We start from the raw sequence: 18,551 nt of genomic DNA, 5'->3' as shown, positions 1-18,551 counted from the left end.
TACATGAACTCAGAGGCAGTTAACCCCCAACACCATCCCAAACATTAATGAACAGCAATATAAAAGATCTTTCAGGTTTAATTAATGACTGTTCACACAGCTGAGCTGGCTTGAGGGAGGAAGCAGTTGAGACCTACAGAATGGCTTGAAGATGCACATCAGTAAGTTTGGACCTGTGCTTTGACTTATCATGGTGCAGGAGAGCTTTTCACAGGGATTTCTTTTCCCTAAAAGCAGTGAGCAGAATAACAGTGGTAAAATAAACAGTTTCGCTAATGCCATTACTTTGTTAGTAATGAGTAGTCTATTACTTTTTCCATTGTTACAATGCTGTTACCAGGGCGCTAAAATGATTCAGCACACTGATGCTGTCTTCATCTGACCAGGGTTTTTTAGATAGAGACGACTGCAAAAGTGATAATGATTGATGAGGGAGATTAAAATCCCACAACAGACTCCTAGTGCGCAACCACACATACAAGTACACAGATACACACACTGATGATCAAAATCAGCAATGCGGAGTCCAGAGAAAACAAAGGGAGCTGGAATTGCAGACGCTGCAATTACACCTCCTTTTGATTCCAGTTCCTACCATTTCCTTTGAAAATATAAAAGACAAAAATGTTATGTGAAATGTTCATTATGACTGAAAACAAATTATGCCTTCAAGTTGGCTGTTATTACATGATGCTCCTCTCCTGAAAAGGAGATAAAGCCGAAACAACCAAGCAGTCTGAGATTGTAGATTCTCTGTTTAGTCATTTATTCTATTAAGTTCTCATTTCATTCATTTGTCAGACCTAATATTCATGAAAATGCAGATGAATTTACAGTTCATTTAAAGGATTTATATTTTATATTTGAACATTTGTATTTGTTAAAAAGTAACTGAATAGTTACTTTCCTAAATAAATAGGGCTGGGTTTCACCGTTAATTTGATTCACAACAGCCTGATTTGATTGCATGTGTCCCATGTGCAAAGGCCAGGTCACAAGGCATTCACCTCCATGCCCCACCTGCAGACATGGCTCCAGAGGGGTCCCCACTGACCCCCATCCAGACAAGGCAATCCTGCCTATTGTTCTTCATTGTGGGGGTCTGCTGCACAAAAATATTAATAAATCTAAGTAGATTATTCATTATTACAGAAAGATTAAACTTTCCAGGGTTTTAGAAGGTAACCCTGCCTCACCAAAAGGACCACCAGTCTGAGTTGTGAAGGCATCACTGGTCATAAATCCAAATTATATGTCTGATTTGACTGATTCTGAAATGGGTCTTTCTGCTTAAGGCTGCAGCCATTAGATATTTAAAACTAGCGAGGTATTTTATGGACAAGCTGAATGATGAAAAAATATCTATATTATGTGTATCATCAAAAAGCTCAGGTAGAACTTGTGATGATGATGATGATGTTTGACCACTCACATTTGGTCTTCATTCGTGCCTGTTTAAATATCATGTTATATATTCATCCTGTACCAATACTTTTAATTATAGCCCATTCCTGCAGCTAGATGCTTGTGATTGCAGGAATAAAAGAGCATATAAAAGATTAACAAAAAACCCTGAGACACTGTCCTAACAGAAACATTTATTAATCCACATAGAACATCAGTGATGTTGCATTTGCTTCAGAGGAATGATGCCAGTCAACCATTACTTGCATGTAGTTGTCCATTTTATTTAAAGTAGCTCCATGCCAGTCTGGAGAAAGGATAACATGACAGATTGACATTCTTCTATCATCCAACCAATATTTCCCAATGAAATAAACCTGGCTGAAATTGCATGTTAAGATTTAATAAAGGTGAAAAAGTGGGATCAACAGTATCCTTTTGCCACTGATTTGTTTGCTGCATTTTTCAAACACAAACACAATGTAAGTCCTAATAAATTCACCTTGGGGCTTTGTTTTGCATTTAGATGGTGTACTTGTTTTCTGATATTCCTGTGGTGTTTGCACCACGTAACAACAATCTGTCTGTCTGCCTGCATGACTGCCGTGTCTTACCCTGCTGCACTCTCAGCCCTAGAGAGACACGTTGAATGACAGCTTGTAATTGAAATGCTGGATTAACTGATGCCATCTTTATTTGATCCTTAGAGGAGTGCCTTTGAGCCTGTGTTAATAAGGGCAACTACAAGACTGTGTGTCATTCTAATCTCTTGGCTGAACACAATCAAGTTCACGAAAAAAGATGAAGAAAGAGGAAGTAGTTCAAACTGAATGAGCACACGTGTCCAGCAAGGGAAAAATTATTAAATCTGTGTCTAAATGCAACTGAGCTTGCTTTAATCTACATATAGTGGGTGCATATATAAGAACACTGCACATTCAGGTTGAAAATAAAATATTAATGTGTTCAAAGACTAAATGTGCAGCTGCTTGGAATTGTACTGTATGCCATTTCTTTTATATAAACCACTGCTAAGTGTGGTCACACTGACCCATTTTAAGACTGCACCTCTGCAGCTGCTGCAGTCTGCTTGCTGCTGTCCCAGAAACATTAATCAAACTAAGAGTGGTGAGTCAAATAAAGCAAAACTGGTCATGTGATTAGCTAATGCATCCTCCAAAGGTAACCTTGAAATTGTTCCACTGAGAGGGGAGCACAGCCCTGATCCACAAAGATGTTATGTGATAGTCACAGAAGAAGATGGGGGAGGGAGTGGTGGGGGCATCACAGACCGATAACATTTGTCTCATTCATTGGAGACAGATTTGAGAAAAATGGCTGAGTAATCCTAGAAGAGCTCAGCTGTAGGGGGTTTCAGGTCATTATGAGAGAAATGTGAATACGTTGTGACTGAGGTTTCCTGGGGTGGGATATTCTGTGACTCAGAGGGAAAGAATGTAATTGTGATTGCTGGAATGACTTCAGAATTGAGGCATGCATGGACCAAATAATACTCAAAGCAATTTTCAAAACATTTCATGTTTACTTGATTTCACCAATAAGAAAAATATACATATTCACGCAAGTGATATTTAAGGGGCGTTTATTGTACTTTACCTTTAGTATTTCCTTGTAATGGGTTAGGTGTCATGTTGGGTTACTTCTATTTTGATTTATTTTAAAGACAAATATCAGACTCATTTCTCTGCATATTTATTATGAGGCTTAAGTGGTTATTGATTTCTGAGATTCATATTCATTCTTGTAGTATGTAAAGCCATTAAAATGTGTTCTAGCTGTAAAACTGAAGTGATATGCTCATTATATCACAGGAGCTAATCATTTAGTCATTCAAACATTTGACTGAGATAAGTCATTCTGCATGATGAGAAGCATATCTTGACACTAACTACAGTAAATACATTGAAGCAGGATTTTTTTTTTTTTTTTAATAAAATCCTTCTAGTAATTCTTCTGCTCATCACGGTCAAATTACTTCTTAAACAGTGTTTTTGTGTGTATTTTGAAGTTGTTTCCTCAAAATACACATACAGTCTGAGAAGAACCAGGTTGTCCAGCAGGTTTCTCATAGGGATCCCGAGACCACATGGAATATGTGGGTCCTCCTAATTCTACAGGAATGCAGGTGATGGATTTTGTTTGACTGCAACAGAGAGATTTAGGAGTAATGTCAAACATTTCCTTAACATGCAGATGTTAAGCTAGTCATTTAAAAATGTATTCAGTCAAATCATTATTTTATTCCATGCATTTATTATTGTTATAATATTTTTATTACATTAATATGATTTATTTTATTTTAGTTGCGGTTACTAATATATATTTTTTTTTTACCAATATTACTGTTACGATTCTTATTTTTATTTAATCTCCATTTCATTTTGAGATATTTACGTCTGGACTCATGAGTATTTTCATTAACCTTGTTGCAACATACATACACACACAACACTCTTATTTCACCTTGTTTGTCTCTTAACACCTTTTCTTTTTGCCCACTTTTGTGTAAATGTTTGCATGAATAGAAAAGACAACAAAAAGAAAAAAGGAGTCGAGTGAAGCTGGACACATGCAGATAATTCCTTTATGTTTGTAAATGCTTGTTTATTTATGTTACACCACCTCAAAAAGTTAAACTTTTCTGTCCAACTTATAAATTTGTTTTAAAAACCTTAAAAAAAATACAGAGACTTAAAGAAATGACACTTTGGCAAAAACAAAGACTTAATCTTCAATAAGCTGATAGACTATTTGCAAATGGTGTGTACAGTGCAAACACTTTGATAAAGAAGAGTGTGTCTCAGCAAAACATGCCAAATGTCAGAACCTCTCCTCCCCTGAGAGTGCAGGTCTGTTTCTGCTACTTCCAGCAATAAATCAAAACCTATGTGAAATGCAGTCCCAGCTCCAGCTTCACATGACGCAAACTCAAGAAGCCAATGGAGAGTACTGCATTAAGAGCTGAAAGGCCTGATAAACAGAGCGATTAATATGTTCATACAGAGGATACAAGATGTATTTCAGCAAAAGCAGGTTTAAAATATATTTTAGTTTCCATTTAAGAGAAGTATAATTTCTTTAGTTATTTCAGAACCAATTACAGATACAAATAGTGGGTGATAATAGTAATATGGTCTCTCTTTATGATCCATTATAACGCTCTTTTGATTAAAGCAAAATGTTCCAGAAAGAATTTCTTTGACAATCCATTTAGTTGTAGCTCTATTATACATGAAATAAATGGCCTCAGGCTGGCTGATCTAACAGCTTGCTCAGGCTTGTGTGAACTGTAAAAACACAGCTCCTGTCACTCTTTGTTTCCCCTTTCCATTCAGATATTTTGGTCCCATGACATTGCGGAAATCATGTTTTACCCCCAAAAGAGTACAGTAAAAAGCTGAGACTCAACTTTACAACAATGAACAGTACATAACATGGACAGTAAAAAGCACATGCGTATAAAAAAATAAAAAAAAAGATGTCAAACTCTATATCTTCTCAGGCATTAACAGTCAAAACAGTAGATATTCCCACTCCACTGGTTATGGCTTCCTTACTGTTTTTATTTATTTTTTTTTAAAGCTGGTGCAATAGCGTCATCATATGGACAAGTAGGGATTTGCAACATGTGGGGACGATTTAGTAAAATTATCTCTCATTTTGAGGAGAAATTTACATTTAAATACTTTGCTGATATGCACTTTTTAGTTAAATGTTACGTAATTAGTTGGAAGCGTTTCTGTAATATTCTAAAAACTTTATGCTTCCCAGAAATTAGTTGACAAATTTGTTAAAAGTAACATTTAATGATAATATTCAAACAACCAGTTGTTTCCAAAGTAGTTCACAATTATCAGCAATGAAGTCAGAGGTCTATTTCAGGTATTTGATTAATAAGTACCTTTACCAAATAGTTATCTGCTAATTTGATTTCATTTCAAGAAATGATGAAAACAACAACAAAACTAAGATTAAAAGCACAAACATTGAAAACAGACTTGTGTATCTGAACTTTTAGGGTTTTTTTCTTTCCATTTCACTTAAAATCTCATGGTCCTCAAACTTTTTGGAATTCCCTCAATATAAAGCTAAATAAAGTAGTGAAAACTACAAACAGCAACATCCTGCTGTTGTTGTTGTTCATATATGTAGATACATACATTCAGTAATATTTGTAAACTTTTGCTTTAGTTTTTCCATGATTTTAGAAGACAAATGATTTCCCCTAAAACTTACCCTTGTGCCAACTTGGACAACAAACAAACAAATAAATAAATACAGGGTGAAAACATTAACAAAAGCCACACAAACCGGTGGGGCAATGAAGCAGCCTATTTGCCTATTCCTTTGTTTCCTTCTCTTTCCTTGCGTGGGGGCTGGCTTGAATCTGAATATTTGTTTAAATTCAAGAGAAAGAAATGTTGCTTTTAAAGTTTGTTTCCCTAATTACTGAAAACTTTTTACCTCCCATCCAAAGAAAGAAAGAAAGCTTAATTGATGAAACTGTCATTTTCAGAGGCAAACAGGCTATGAAAAAGTATATCTGAAGCTTCAAATCTTTTAAACACCCGAAATCTGAGCCAATCTGTAAACTTGGAAGGTGAATGGAAAATCTTTAACTAACATTTATAACCAGTTTGGTGTGCAGTAATAACAGGCTACCAGAACACATGGGAGTAATGGCCGTGTTAAGTTTAAAGTTGAAATAAAAAGAAAACAAAGGAAGAGAAAAAAAAAAAAAAAAAAAAAAAAAAAAAACAATGTCTACGTGGGATACGTGTCGAGAGAGCTGCAGAAGAATCGATGTCAACATTTCTTTCATCACGTCTTTCTTGTCCAGCTGAGTGGTGGGTGTGTGGGTGTGTCTGTCTTTTATATCCTAAAAGTGTTGCTTGTCGGCAAACTTGCTTCAGAATTTTTTACATTTTAAAGTCCAGTGCAGCAAGGACATTTGTTTATGTCAAGAAGTTTGCTTGGGACGTGTCCAGTACGTGGTGGGGGATGGACCACTTCTCTGCTGGTGAAACTGTAAGGCAAAGGGGATGGGAGGGAGTCAAACGAATCACACATGTTACCAGGCAGGGTAGTGCATTGAGGACGTGAGCTGACAGCTCATTGGTTAAGAAATCATGTGGGCGGGGCTTTCTTGCGTGGGTATTTAATGCTTTGTTCCATTGTTGCAAAGTGTGTTTTCCAGCTGGTTCGACTCAGGAGCGGGACCAACTGTGAGAGGATACCACTGCACTTTTTCTTTGCCTTGCAATCACAGCATTTTGTCTTATAAATGTCTTGCAACCAATCTCTGGATGGCAGTTTTCCTCCGTCTCCAGCAGAAGACAGGAGCCCACAGCGCCTGTCCTGGAGCAATCTGCTGCAGAGGCTGGTCGAACTGAAGGGAATCAATCAGACAGTCGCAGCAGACCAGTACTGCAGGAGTGAATGTGGTAAGTGTCTGAGAGATTATTACTTTTTAATTTAGGCAGACGCAAATTTCTTTCTTTCTTGTTTTTTTTTTATTTTTATTGCTTATTCTGGGGGGACGGGGTGGGGGGCGACAGGATCCAGACAGAAAGCTGCTAAAGTGAAAACGGAAGGGAAAAGTACACACACACACACACACACTATTTTCAATAATAAGAAAACTACATAAAGAGTTCAGAGTAAAACGTGTCTGGACTAACTTTGAATAATTTCTTCTTTGTTTCAGGATCTGTGGCGGACTTGTCTCTGTCGGACTCAGACAGCAGCTTCTTCTGTTACCCCCTGGAGGAGACTTTGGCTGCAGATGTGGTGACCACCATTGCACAAAGCCTCAACAACGCATCACACATCCTGTGCTGCTCCAAACTCATCTTATCCGACTGCCTCATACGCAAGATCAGCAAAAAGCTCCTCCACTTGGCTGTCAACGAGCCCTGCGGCCTCAGGGGGGCGCTCATTGACCTGTGTGTGGACAAAGGGGACCCGGACTCACTAAGCGCTGTGGATCAGATAGCAGTGGATCCCACCCTGGTCCCAACCTTTCATGTGACCCTGGTGCTGAGGCTCGAGTCTAGTGGACTGTGGCCAAAGGTTCAGAAGTTCTTCAAAAGTGGCAAGCCCCTATCTGCCATGTCTCCAAGGCACCACAATACTCTGAAGCTCAGCAACAGCTTCAGGGCCATCAAGAAGAAACTATACTGTTCAGATGAACTGCTGATTGAGGAGTGCTGCTGAGGGGTACTCATGTGCCTGATAATTTATACTTTTTAAAAAAAAAAAAAATATAAACTATGGAAAAGGGAGGGTTAATGCATAGTATTTTAAGATACCACTGTTCAATGAATTGCACTGACACAATATCCGGAGTCATCAGTGTATGTTGATGAAATACATGGTTACTCAAGGGACCAACTTATGTCTCATGGCAGCTACTCACCTTGCTGAAGGTGACTCACAAGAGGCTTTTTCCCCATATATGTGAGGGAAAGTATTTGATAGTCTTACCACACAAAATGTATGTTTTGTATTTCTAACTTGAAAGCAAATAAAAATAAATTATTTTCTATTAATATGGTGTTTTCATCTGTTTCTGATTATTATTGCAGCACACACACAGTGAAGAATTCCACCTCCAACTTTCTGGCATCTCCACTGTGAAGCTCCCCCAACTGCCTTTGCACATTGCATCATGCTGGAAAAGCACCTATTGATACCACATTCAAAAGCCATTTAGTCTGCAATTTGTTTTCTTTGGATAGCTACATTTCATTTCTACTTCTTAGGAAAAAGCAAAAGAAAACCCACTCAGGAAAAAAAAAAATGTGAAGCATAAATTCATAAAGTAAATATCAAAGAAAAGAAAAATGTGTGTAAAAGAGAAAAACAAGCACAAAATCAATCATTGGACAAATTTAATTCAAAGAAACTTTTATACAATTTTAGCTTGTTAATTTAATAAATATGGATAACTTTTATCTGTGCAACAATCTTCAATAATTCTGATCAACAGGCTACAAGCAAATCCACAAAACATAGTAAAAGACTAATAACTCCAATAGTGTTAAAAGTAAAATGGGTATTTACATCGGGAAGAACTATAAAAATTACACTTTCCTTGTGAGTGGCTCAGACTGGTTGTCTATGAGAAGGCCTTGAGGTTTATCTAAGAAAAATAAGATCATGAAAGAAGCTAATCTCAGCAGCTTTGTTTACCGTTCAAACAGACCACAATGTTTGTAATTTCCAACATGACGTCCAGCGGACTCTCATCATTGTCAAGACATAAGAGGAAGATAATGGCATCTCAAAGCTTCTCACAATTCTACAGGAAGTCAATCTACATCAGGCTGCAGAGAGGTTCCCTGATGAAGCCTGCCGCCCACTGCACATAAGGCATTTTTCTTTTTCAATTCTCTTGGTTTGCTGCAGAAATATGCTCCAATTTGCGTGGGCTCCGACCGATTTCTTCTCATTAGATTCAAGTACTGACAAACCTAAAAAGGAAATAAATATGTCAGTTATAAGCAAAAAAATAAAAATAAAAAAATCAAACCTCTTACGCAACTCTTTTAATCAATTTCTACACTTCTGCAAAATCATTATCAGCTACTTATTCAATACTTATCATCAGTGGAACAGTTACAAAAAACTGATCATATGGATAATACAGCAAGTTTTAACAGGTTAACCAATCCTGTCATCTGAAAAAACACAGCTGCTTCCTGTAAATGTGGTGTCAGCTGCATTAACATGCCGCAGTAAGCTGTTCGACAAAAAATAAAGCTGGATAAATTACGGATAAATTACAGTAGCCAGGAAAAAAACAGCCTGCAGGTCTGTGATCTATAGAGTTTGTGGAAACATACCCATGTTTGTGCAAGTGGCTTTTAGCCATCCAGTATAACCTGGATCTCAGATAGTCTGGAACAACTAGGAGTCCCCATTCTCTGTGCTCTTTGGTACAGCTCCGAATCCCCAAAGTAACGAGCACGATACAGCAACCCTTCCTCTGAAATAAACACAAAAACAACCTCGGTCAGCCATAATCTATACGTGTAATTAGGTCATGGTATATCAGCTGGTGCAGTGTGCAAAGTGTTGCAAATTCAGCTGAAGCCTCTCTGTGGAGTTTGACACAGTCAAATGATATGTATCTTAAGTTACGTAGAGATTACAAACTAGCTGAAGATGTGGCTGTAGGTGTCTTTGATTATTTGTTTCTGTGATAGACTGATGACATGTCCAAGACATACTCTGTCTCTCACCTAGCCTTAGTTGACACATACATGTTAGTATACTAGAGTTGATCTAAGTGTCCTTAATCACTTAAAAAACAAGCAAAAAGAGTAAATTTTTTGCTTAATGTCTTTTCTTGAACACACAGAATACTTAACACGTTTGGCAATCAATTAATGTTTTTCAATAAAATGAACTAGAACCAAAAACTCAAGTTGGAGCACGCTCCCTTATCTCATTGAAATGAAAATCCACTGGACTGAACATTTTAGCAATTTCCCTCTGGGGTTAATGAATTACTTTTTACTTTTGATTTTGATGCAAAATGTGGAAAAAAAGGCACATAGAGAGATTTCCTGTTGCAACTGGCGGGCTGCCTCCTTGTGGATACAGATGAACTGCTCGATGCAAAACCGTCAGCTTTGATCCTGTTTCTTCTTCTAAATAGCAAACCATTTAATCTGAGGGAAATATACTATGAAAGCAGTGCATATGAAATTACACTTTAACAGCTGTTGGCAAATTTATGTTTTGCTGGGTTTTTTTTTTTTTTTTTAAAATAGTGCTTTGGTTAGAAAAAAAAGATTTACAACCTCATTTTCACAGCAGTTAGCATATGTTAAATACTGCTCAGCTGTTTGGGATTTTTTTTTTTTTAATGGTCCATCAAATGTTTTCATTCTGTAAAAAATGTGATCTGCAAACCAGATAACATTTCCACTGATCTAGAACCATAAAGTATCATGTCAGCAAATTGTAAAATTCTTATTCACTGAAATTTTGCACAACTTCTTTTGGAAGAATGTTTGTAAATAAATGATGTTATGAAAATATTAAATCAGCTGTTCAGCCCCACTGTGAACTCACTCTGCTGCTTCTCCTTCCAACAGTTGTTTCTTAGATTAGAGATGTAGTCATCTTCTACATTTCTCTCAACAATCTTCAGGTCGTTTCCAGAAAACTCTTCATTGAAACGCTCCCCAACATAGAAAGGCACCTTCAGGTGGGATGTATGCCTTTTGTGAATATGTCCAGCTGACCTGATGAACAGAAATGAAACTCAGTAAGACCATTGTTAGAAGATACTTCAGATCTTCAGCAAGCTCTACAAACCATGAGGCACTTACGGACGATAGCTAAGGCTGTATGGAGGCTGGGTGACTATTAACTGACTGAGGGCAGAAACAATGATGAGAATTAAGATAGGCAACAGCTGGACAAATAGAGCCAGACCTCCCTATCAGGAAAAAACAGACAAAAAACAAATCAAGGTTCATCAGAGATCATACATCAGTTGTGCTGAAATAAAGTGCAATTTAAGTATCACAGACAAGACTTACATCTCTCTGTTGCTCTCGTCTTTCATGCCTATTATGGTGTGCAAAGTGCATTCTTCCATTTCTGTAAACATGTACATTGCCTGTAAAGGAGATAAGAAAAAAGAAGACTTAAGTTATTTAAATAATTATTATGTAAAGTTAAACTTTAAATTCTAAAATCTGAAACAATTCTGTCTGTGACTCTGCTTCAGTGTGCGTGTGTGTGTGTGTGTGTGTGTGTACGTGTGCATGGGGTGGGGTGGGGGTGTCATGTTATTATTAGTTGTGCATCTACAAGCCATGTGAAATTAAGACACAAAATGATGCTAGTTTCACTCTATTTAATCACAAAATTATGATTTCAGTGATTGTCAGAAGTATGCAGTTCAGCTTTAAGCAATAATATAATTTGATACAACTCATATTTTTAAGGACGTTGCTAATTTTGTGTTCCAGACCGAGACGTGTAAACACTGCATTTTACAGCAGTACAAGTAATTCAGGAATTTGAGAGAATTGAAGCGGAAATTAACTTTGAGCCACTGAATATTTCCCACATCGAACATTAGTGCTAGAATTAAAACTTGCCCACTGTGCTCATGCTTCACTGAATTTTTGAAAACACGTTTCTTATACAAGGTAACAATGCTGCAAAGTTGCGCTCAGTCTTTGTTTGTGCTAGTATCGGCCTTTGGCTTTTGCTATAACAAAACTTAAATCGTACAATAAAAAAATAAGATGATCAGCAAGTCTGCTGGTTTTACCACTTTGCCTCTACCCAGACAGTTTGTAGGAAAGAATTAATAAGAAGCACAGCTCAGAGGCTAATGGTAATGGGAACACAAGTGGACTGCTCTGAATGTATCTGTCCAAACATGGCCTTAAAATGAACCTCTGCATTTGTTCAAGTGAATAGATCTTACTAACCTGCTCTATATATATGCTGGTATAGGCAAAGATAATATCTCACAACCCAACCCTGGACAACAAACAACTCAGAAAACTAATCAGTCACTAAATTACAATCACTTCCCCTAATACTCTTATTATAAATGTGTACAGATGTCAAAGTTACTTTGCTTTTCTAGTCACATCCATCACTTTAACAGAGGGAATATAAGAAGGTAAAGTATAAGATGCTAAACTCTTGCCATGACATATTTTATTGTTTAAACATAATGACATATGTTGGACAACTTAATGTTTGCACACCTCAATGCTTAAGAGAACCGATCTCTGTGCAGAAATGCCTAAGACTCAAAACTTCTATGTATTAGTAAAAGGTAACTTTACTGCCTTTACAATTATCATGAATCTTTTTGCAAAAAACACTCCTCCCCCTGCTTGCATCCAGATTAAGCCATCCTATGTTACAACACAATATTCTGAGGATGATAAATCTGGTAAAGGAATAAGGACCAGCACCCAGGATTCACAAGAAGGGTGAAAAGCCAAAAGGAGTGCATTAATAGTTGTTCACTGCAGAAATAAACAAAAGTATATGCAGTGGAGATTTTCTGTGAGAAGGTATTTAATATGTTCCACATAACATTTTTTAGTTAAGTCATAGAGTGGGAAACTCATTTTGAAAGCAAAATAGCTGAAAAGGATGACTTCCAACATAGAATGATGTGGATCCTACAACTTATTAGCTCTTTTAAATTAGTCTCAAAAGAGATATGCCAGGTATGTGTAAAGACCTCCAGCAAAGTTAACTCATATGTAAGGTGTAGAATGCTCTAAGATGTCTGGCTTGTTTTCTTGTCATATAATCTAAATAAAAAGATCAAAATACTACCAGTACTTAGTCCTGATAAGGTTCAAACAAAGTCATGACCAGTTGTGGTAACACTGGTGGTAACACTGGTAGTGGGCAACACTATAGTTATCTGGCCTCTACTCACTTGTTGGGAAACCTCCACCAAAGAACATGTTGAAGAGGTCCTCAGGTGAGATGTCTGCTTCAAAGTCACGATGTTCTCTGTGTCTGCTCGGGTGTGTTCTTTCCTCCCCATACTGATCATACTGCCTTCGCTTTTCAGCGTTACTCAGAACAGCATAGGCATTACCAATAGCTGAAAGACATATACAAATATGCACTCAGTACCCATAGGTTCCCGTGTCGTCCATAGAAATGCAATAGGGAAATGTCTACCTTTAAATGCTTCTGTGGCTCCAGGAGCATGATTTTTATCAGGATGGAATTTCAGAGCCAGTTTTCTGTAGGCCTTTTTAAGATCCTCTTCGGAGGCGGTCTTTTCTACTCCCAGAATCTGGTAGTAATCTTTGCAGCTCTTAATCCTGCAACGAATGAAAAAAAGGAAGAAAACATAAAATAAAAATAAAATTTAAAAAAACAAACACCAGAGGTGATAATAAATTATATGAAAACGGAAAGATAGCACAAAGACAATATATAGGATGTTGTAACTGGGAACCTTTTGTTGGTAATGAACATATAATAGTTCAACAGTAAATTGTAAATATCCTGTTCATGTTCAGAATTTTATTTGGCTCTAGTGGACTTTTTTGGACCATTAAGTGACAGGAAGGGGGCCAGAATAAGGGTGATGACATGCATCAAAGAGCTGGCTATGTTGATGAGGTGTAGCCACTATCTATGAGTTCGTTGTTCAACCAGCTTTAAACATCTAGTAATTTAATTTTTCCCTTCAAATACACTGCAGTCGTCCATACTTGTAGCTTCATTGATGACTGACCAGACAGCTCTTATGTAGGGCAAGCTCCAATTACAGTTCAAACACATGGGAAAAATTAGTTTGATGAAGGCTGGTCCTCTTTTCAGGCAGTGCTGCTCTTTGTCAGCAAGTATACTCTCAAATTTAGACTTCACCAAAAAAGTGCTGCTTTTATTTCATTTTCTAGAGTTGTCTAAAGCTGTATAATTCATTTTTTTCCCCTCATCTTAGGTGTTTCTATCAACCTTATAGTCACTGCTGAGTTTTGAGCCATACAAAGTTACATCACACAGTTCATGCAGTCAAAACGCATTTAACTTTCATCTAGCTTCCCTTGGACATTTGAGAGAAAAGAAGTCAAATCTTTCCTCTGATTGGCCCTGCATTAACAGTGTCTTCACAAATGACAAATTACCTCCAACCAACAATACATAAATGCACCACTATACCTTTACAGATGCTAGTTTATTAACTTTGCACTGACAACAAGCTAAACAGTTCCTCTCCTCTTTAGCCTGAAACATTATTTCCAATATAAAGTCCAGATTGTGATTCCTTAAACCCCAGGACAGTTTTCTACTTTGTCTCAGCACATGTCCAGAGTTTTAACTTGCAATTTCTAATGCATCAATAAATTATGCTCACTGACAGCAAACAGACAGCAGCTGGGTTACAACTACATTTTAATATCTTTTATTGAAATATTACAGCTCTAAAGCCAGCATGCCTCATCTTGTTCAAAACAAGTTGCAAGAAATCCTCTCTCCTTATGTCTTTTCCTTACCTCCTTCACGTGCATTAAAAATGGGAAGCATGAGAAGAGAATGAAATCCCAGCACTTACAAATGCAAAAGAATACTTGACCAACCCAAGGATTAACCAAATATAAGGCCCAGAAACACAGCTGCTTTCACTTGGCCTGATCTCAGTCGAGGCCGATGATGTGTAAATCTGTCAATAGGTACAATTAATGAAATCTGAATATCGATTGGAAAGGATGGTTAAGATCAAGTCAGATTTTTCCACAAATTTAGTGCATTTCCCTTGTTGCAGACACTTGAAAACTAGGGTTGTACACTGAACTGATTATATCAATATTTTTCTTTTTAAAAATCTGACTTAATTTATTTCACTTGACTCGACACTTATGATATTCTTAGATTCAAGAAAGTTAATAATGACTTTTAAACTATATTAAGAATAAGACTAATATTTTTATTGTCCCACATTTACATGTTCATTTCCCTACTCCTAATTGTTCTTTAAATCACATTTAAACTACAATAACTTATTACACATTCACAAGTTGTTAATGTGCTTAAATACACGTCCGGTTTGTGAACATTATCCCGCTTGTTTGTGATTATGTCAGGTACATTGTGTCTGAGACAGATAGAGATAGAGACAGAGATAAAGATAAAGACAGAGATAGAGGTAGAGACAGAGTCAGACAGATAGACATTAGGTACACTGACTTTTTGACAGCTTCCAGCTGCTCTGGTGTGTAAGATTTAGCCGCATCCGTGGTGGAACCCTGCGACACATCAGCTCTCTCTCTGTCGCCACGGTGCCTCAGATTGGGTCCATCTTCATTCTCTGGTCGGCCATTCTCATCTGGAGGCTTTCCATTCTGGGCTAAAGACTCCAACAGCTCTGAAAACAGAGATTGATGCCATTTTTATTAAAGGCTGCCACATGAGTTTGTTTCCTGATCAGTTAATCCGCTGCCATAGCTGCCCCGGTTAGCATTGTAGCTACAAGAAGAAACATCAACAACACCAACATTAAGTATGTCAGCCTAAGTCTAAGATAACAGGTGATCAAATATAGTAAAGGAGAAGTGCGCGATTCCTTAGAAAAACTACAACTACCAGCACCTGTTTGGAGCAGATAGTGTAACGTAAAGACAGCTATGCTAACGCTAGCTTATTCGGCCTTCCATAGAGATAAAATCGCTGCCTTCACAGATATTCATTCGTCGTACTTTTGGCCTTGTCCGTCGGAAACAGGCGCTGCGCCTTCTCCAAAAACTTCCTGGCTTTGTCCGGCTGGTTGTTATTGATCGCATTTCGAGCTATTTTAATGCACCGCTCCGCTTCGTCCTTGTTTGAGTCCATGGCGACACAGCGGAAATGTTTACTTGCCCTGCGACGCACGGGATGACGTTGGTTCACTAGCTGTCCGTTAAATATGACGTCATGCCAATTCACTTGAACTTAGCAAGGTCTCCAAAAAGGAAGGATATGTATTTTTTGTTTTTTAAAAAAAACCTCAATCCTTAAAAAAGAAGACAAGATACAAAAGTGTGGTTTACTATATGGCATATATGTCGTCGTTTTCCGCTTGATACTGTTTTACATCCGTAGTTCATTCAAATATAATTGATCTTATCCGAAGTTCAAAATGTCATTGACAGCGACATGCAGCCGGTCAGGTCGATCTTTCAGATATAACATGTCTTTTGTGATTAAAACCTTCCGGTTGTTTTCATCGAATGATACAATTTTAACTGTTAATAGAAACCCTCCAAAGAAACGATGGAGAAAAACTCAGAAGAAACGTACCTGGACTGATGGTCTGTCCTGGGAGGAGAGGTTGGCTGATGTGGTCACTCCTCTCTGGAGACTCAGCTATGATGAACAGCTTGAAGTCAAGCAAAAGCATCAGGAAAAGATATTGTCTCTGCTCTTTTGTCATCTTACAGGTGATTTCCAGTCACATTCCTCATCACCTATCAATAGTAAACTAAACTTCCCTGTCCTGCCTATTTTGCCATCACCTATTAAAGATGGCTACCGAAACAAGTCTACGTTTTCAGTCAACATAGGAATTGATGGAAATCCTAAAACAGTTGGATATTATGTGGGCACGGGTAGGGAGGGAAACATTGTGTGCGTCAATGCGGACCACCTGTTGAACATGCCAGAGAAACACAAATTGGTAGCCAGATGCTATCAGGACTTCATCCGTCTCTCCCCACTGGATGCCTGTCTGCAGTTCCACACTGGGGGTCATTGGAGAGAGGTCACAGTGCGGACCAACGTAAAGGGCCACACCATGGCCATAGTCTACTTTCATCCACAAACGCTCACCCCAGAGGAGGTGGCTGTCCATCAGGCTGAGCTGGTGGATTATTTCAGACAGGGACCTGGAACTGTTTGCCAGCTAGACTCTCTGTTCTTCCAGGAGAGCTCCATGACTCGATGTACCAATGAGGAATCCCCTTACCAGCTTCTGTATGGTCAACCACACATATATGAGGAGGTAATATATGAAGCTCCAAAAACATTAAACCTTTTGTCATTGCAGTTGCAGTAGCACATTTTGTTACATCTTCTCCACATAGTAAATGACTGAATTCTTCTTCTATTGCAAATAGTGAATTGATTTAATTAACAGTGAAGAGAAGTTTGATTCAACTTTGCTTATGTTATTGTATTGTTATCCACAGGTGCTTGGCTTCAAGTTCCGTATCTCTGCAGATGCATTTTTCCAGGTGAATCAAGCAGCTGCGGAGGTGCTGTATGGCACAGTAAGAGACCTTTGTGTCCCAATCACTGAGGAAAAAAGGGGACAAATGCAAACTGGTACTCTTCTAGATGTGTGCTGTGGCACAGGGGCCATCGGCATCACTCTTTCTCCCAGAGTGGACAGAATTATCGGCATAGAGCTCATAGAACAGGCAGTGGAAGATGCTACACACAATGCAGCTCTCAATAACGTGTTCAATTGTGAGTTTATCCCTGGAAAGGCAGAAGTGGTGCTTCCCACTCTCATGTCTCAGTTGAGCATCACAGGCGGAGGCCTTACAGCTGTGGTAAATCCGTCTCGAGCTGGCCTCCATCACAGAGTGGTCCGAGCTTTACGAAACCAACCAGCTATCCGCAGGCTTGTCTATGTTTCCTGTAAACCAGATGGAGAGGCTATGAGGAACTTCAGGGAGCTCTGTTGTGCTCCTGACCCACAGAAGAAACTCACAGGAGAGGCCTTTTCTCCAACTCTTGCTGTGCCTGTGGACTTGTTCCCACATACTCCTCACTGTGAACTTGTGCTACTTTTTGAGAGGTAGCAAATTCAGATGGCTTTGTCCAAAGGGGTTTTAACAAGATTGGATACTTCTGACTGTTGGAAAAGAGCTGAATAAAATTTTACTCTACAGCTGATTATCGCATCTTATAGATCGTTGTTGTTGTTACCTACAGTATTCTTACACTGGAGGAATTATCAGAAAATAATTCCAGAGATAATGCCTTCAGCTTGGTATCTCAAAAATAACCACTGTTTTTACGTGATAAATCACCTTGTTGAAACAATGCATGTCCAATTCATTGAGCTACTGCACACACTACTGTGCAATCTTCTGTTCATTCATAAATTTACATCTTTAAAGTATTAAATATAACATTAATAAAGTGATTCACACATCATTTAATTAACCTGAGTGAAAGATTAATGTCCTGTATTTTCTTGAGTGTATAATTTATGGACTTTTGTATTGAATCCCACAATGTGGAAACTCAGGCTGTAACTGAAAAGTCCTGGTACGTGAAACTTTCAGGTGATAGCTTTCAGATGATAGTTTAGTTGCAAAAAGTGAAACTATTGGACAGTTATGTATTTTAATTTGAATTCTTAGTTGGTATAGATAATTTATTCTTCATAATTTGCTTAATAGTAAACATTTGGCAACAAATGTTTAAGTTAAAATAATTAATTCCAGGGAATGATGAGGCAGAATAGACAATTATTTGATTTCAGAGTTATAACAAAAAAATCCATCATGTTTAAAAAAAAAAAAAAAAAAAATTAATGCACTAGTGGATTTTTTCAAAGGAACCAAAGATATTTAGCCTAATTCATGACCAAACAGAACATACAACTAAGATCATGA

The 18,551-nt window shown here is 37.8% G+C and overlaps 3 protein-coding genes across 3 annotated transcripts; 2 read left to right on the top strand and 1 right to left on the bottom strand.

Moving 5' to 3' along the window:
• Positions 1 to 6,709: 6,709 nt before the first annotated feature.
• Positions 6,710 to 7,861, top strand: LOC306762770 (DNA damage-inducible transcript 4 protein-like; the record flags this gene model as incomplete). The annotated part of the gene is made up of 2 exons (XM_079249375.1): positions 6,710 to 6,869; positions 7,133 to 7,861. The coding sequence occupies 2 exons, from the start codon at positions 6,710 to 6,712 to the stop codon at positions 7,639 to 7,641; spliced, it is 669 nt and encodes a 222-aa protein (XP_079105501.1). The 3' UTR covers positions 7,642 to 7,861.
• Positions 7,862 to 8,311: 450 nt separating this feature from the next.
• Positions 8,312 to 15,779, bottom strand: dnajb12a (DnaJ heat shock protein family (Hsp40) member B12a). Its single transcript, XM_079249470.1, has 9 exons — positions 15,645 to 15,779; positions 15,136 to 15,313; positions 13,117 to 13,262; positions 12,866 to 13,036; positions 10,983 to 11,062; positions 10,770 to 10,879; positions 10,510 to 10,682; positions 9,273 to 9,415; positions 8,312 to 8,900 (listed from the first exon to the last, which is right to left on the bottom strand). Exons 1-8 carry the CDS (start codon positions 15,775 to 15,777, stop codon positions 9,294 to 9,296), a joined length of 1,113 nt encoding a protein of 370 aa, XP_079105596.1. The 5' UTR covers positions 15,778 to 15,779; the 3' UTR covers positions 8,312 to 8,900; positions 9,273 to 9,293.
• Positions 15,780 to 16,114: 335 nt separating this feature from the next.
• On the top strand, positions 16,115 to 17,729 carry trmt2b (tRNA methyltransferase 2 homolog B; the record flags this gene model as incomplete). The annotated part of the gene is made up of 2 exons (XM_079248802.1): positions 16,115 to 16,924; positions 17,112 to 17,729. The coding sequence occupies 2 exons, from the start codon at positions 16,115 to 16,117 to the stop codon at positions 17,727 to 17,729; spliced, it is 1,428 nt and encodes a 475-aa protein (XP_079104928.1).
• Positions 17,730 to 18,551: the final 822 nt, after the last annotated feature.

This window comes from Telmatherina bonti (assembly GCF_933228915.1).
Source record: "Telmatherina bonti genome assembly, chromosome: 11".
In the NCBI taxonomy this organism is placed as follows: Eukaryota; Metazoa; Chordata; class Actinopteri; order Atheriniformes; family Telmatherinidae; genus Telmatherina; species Telmatherina bonti.
This window is presented reverse-complemented; position numbering and strand designations above follow the sequence as displayed.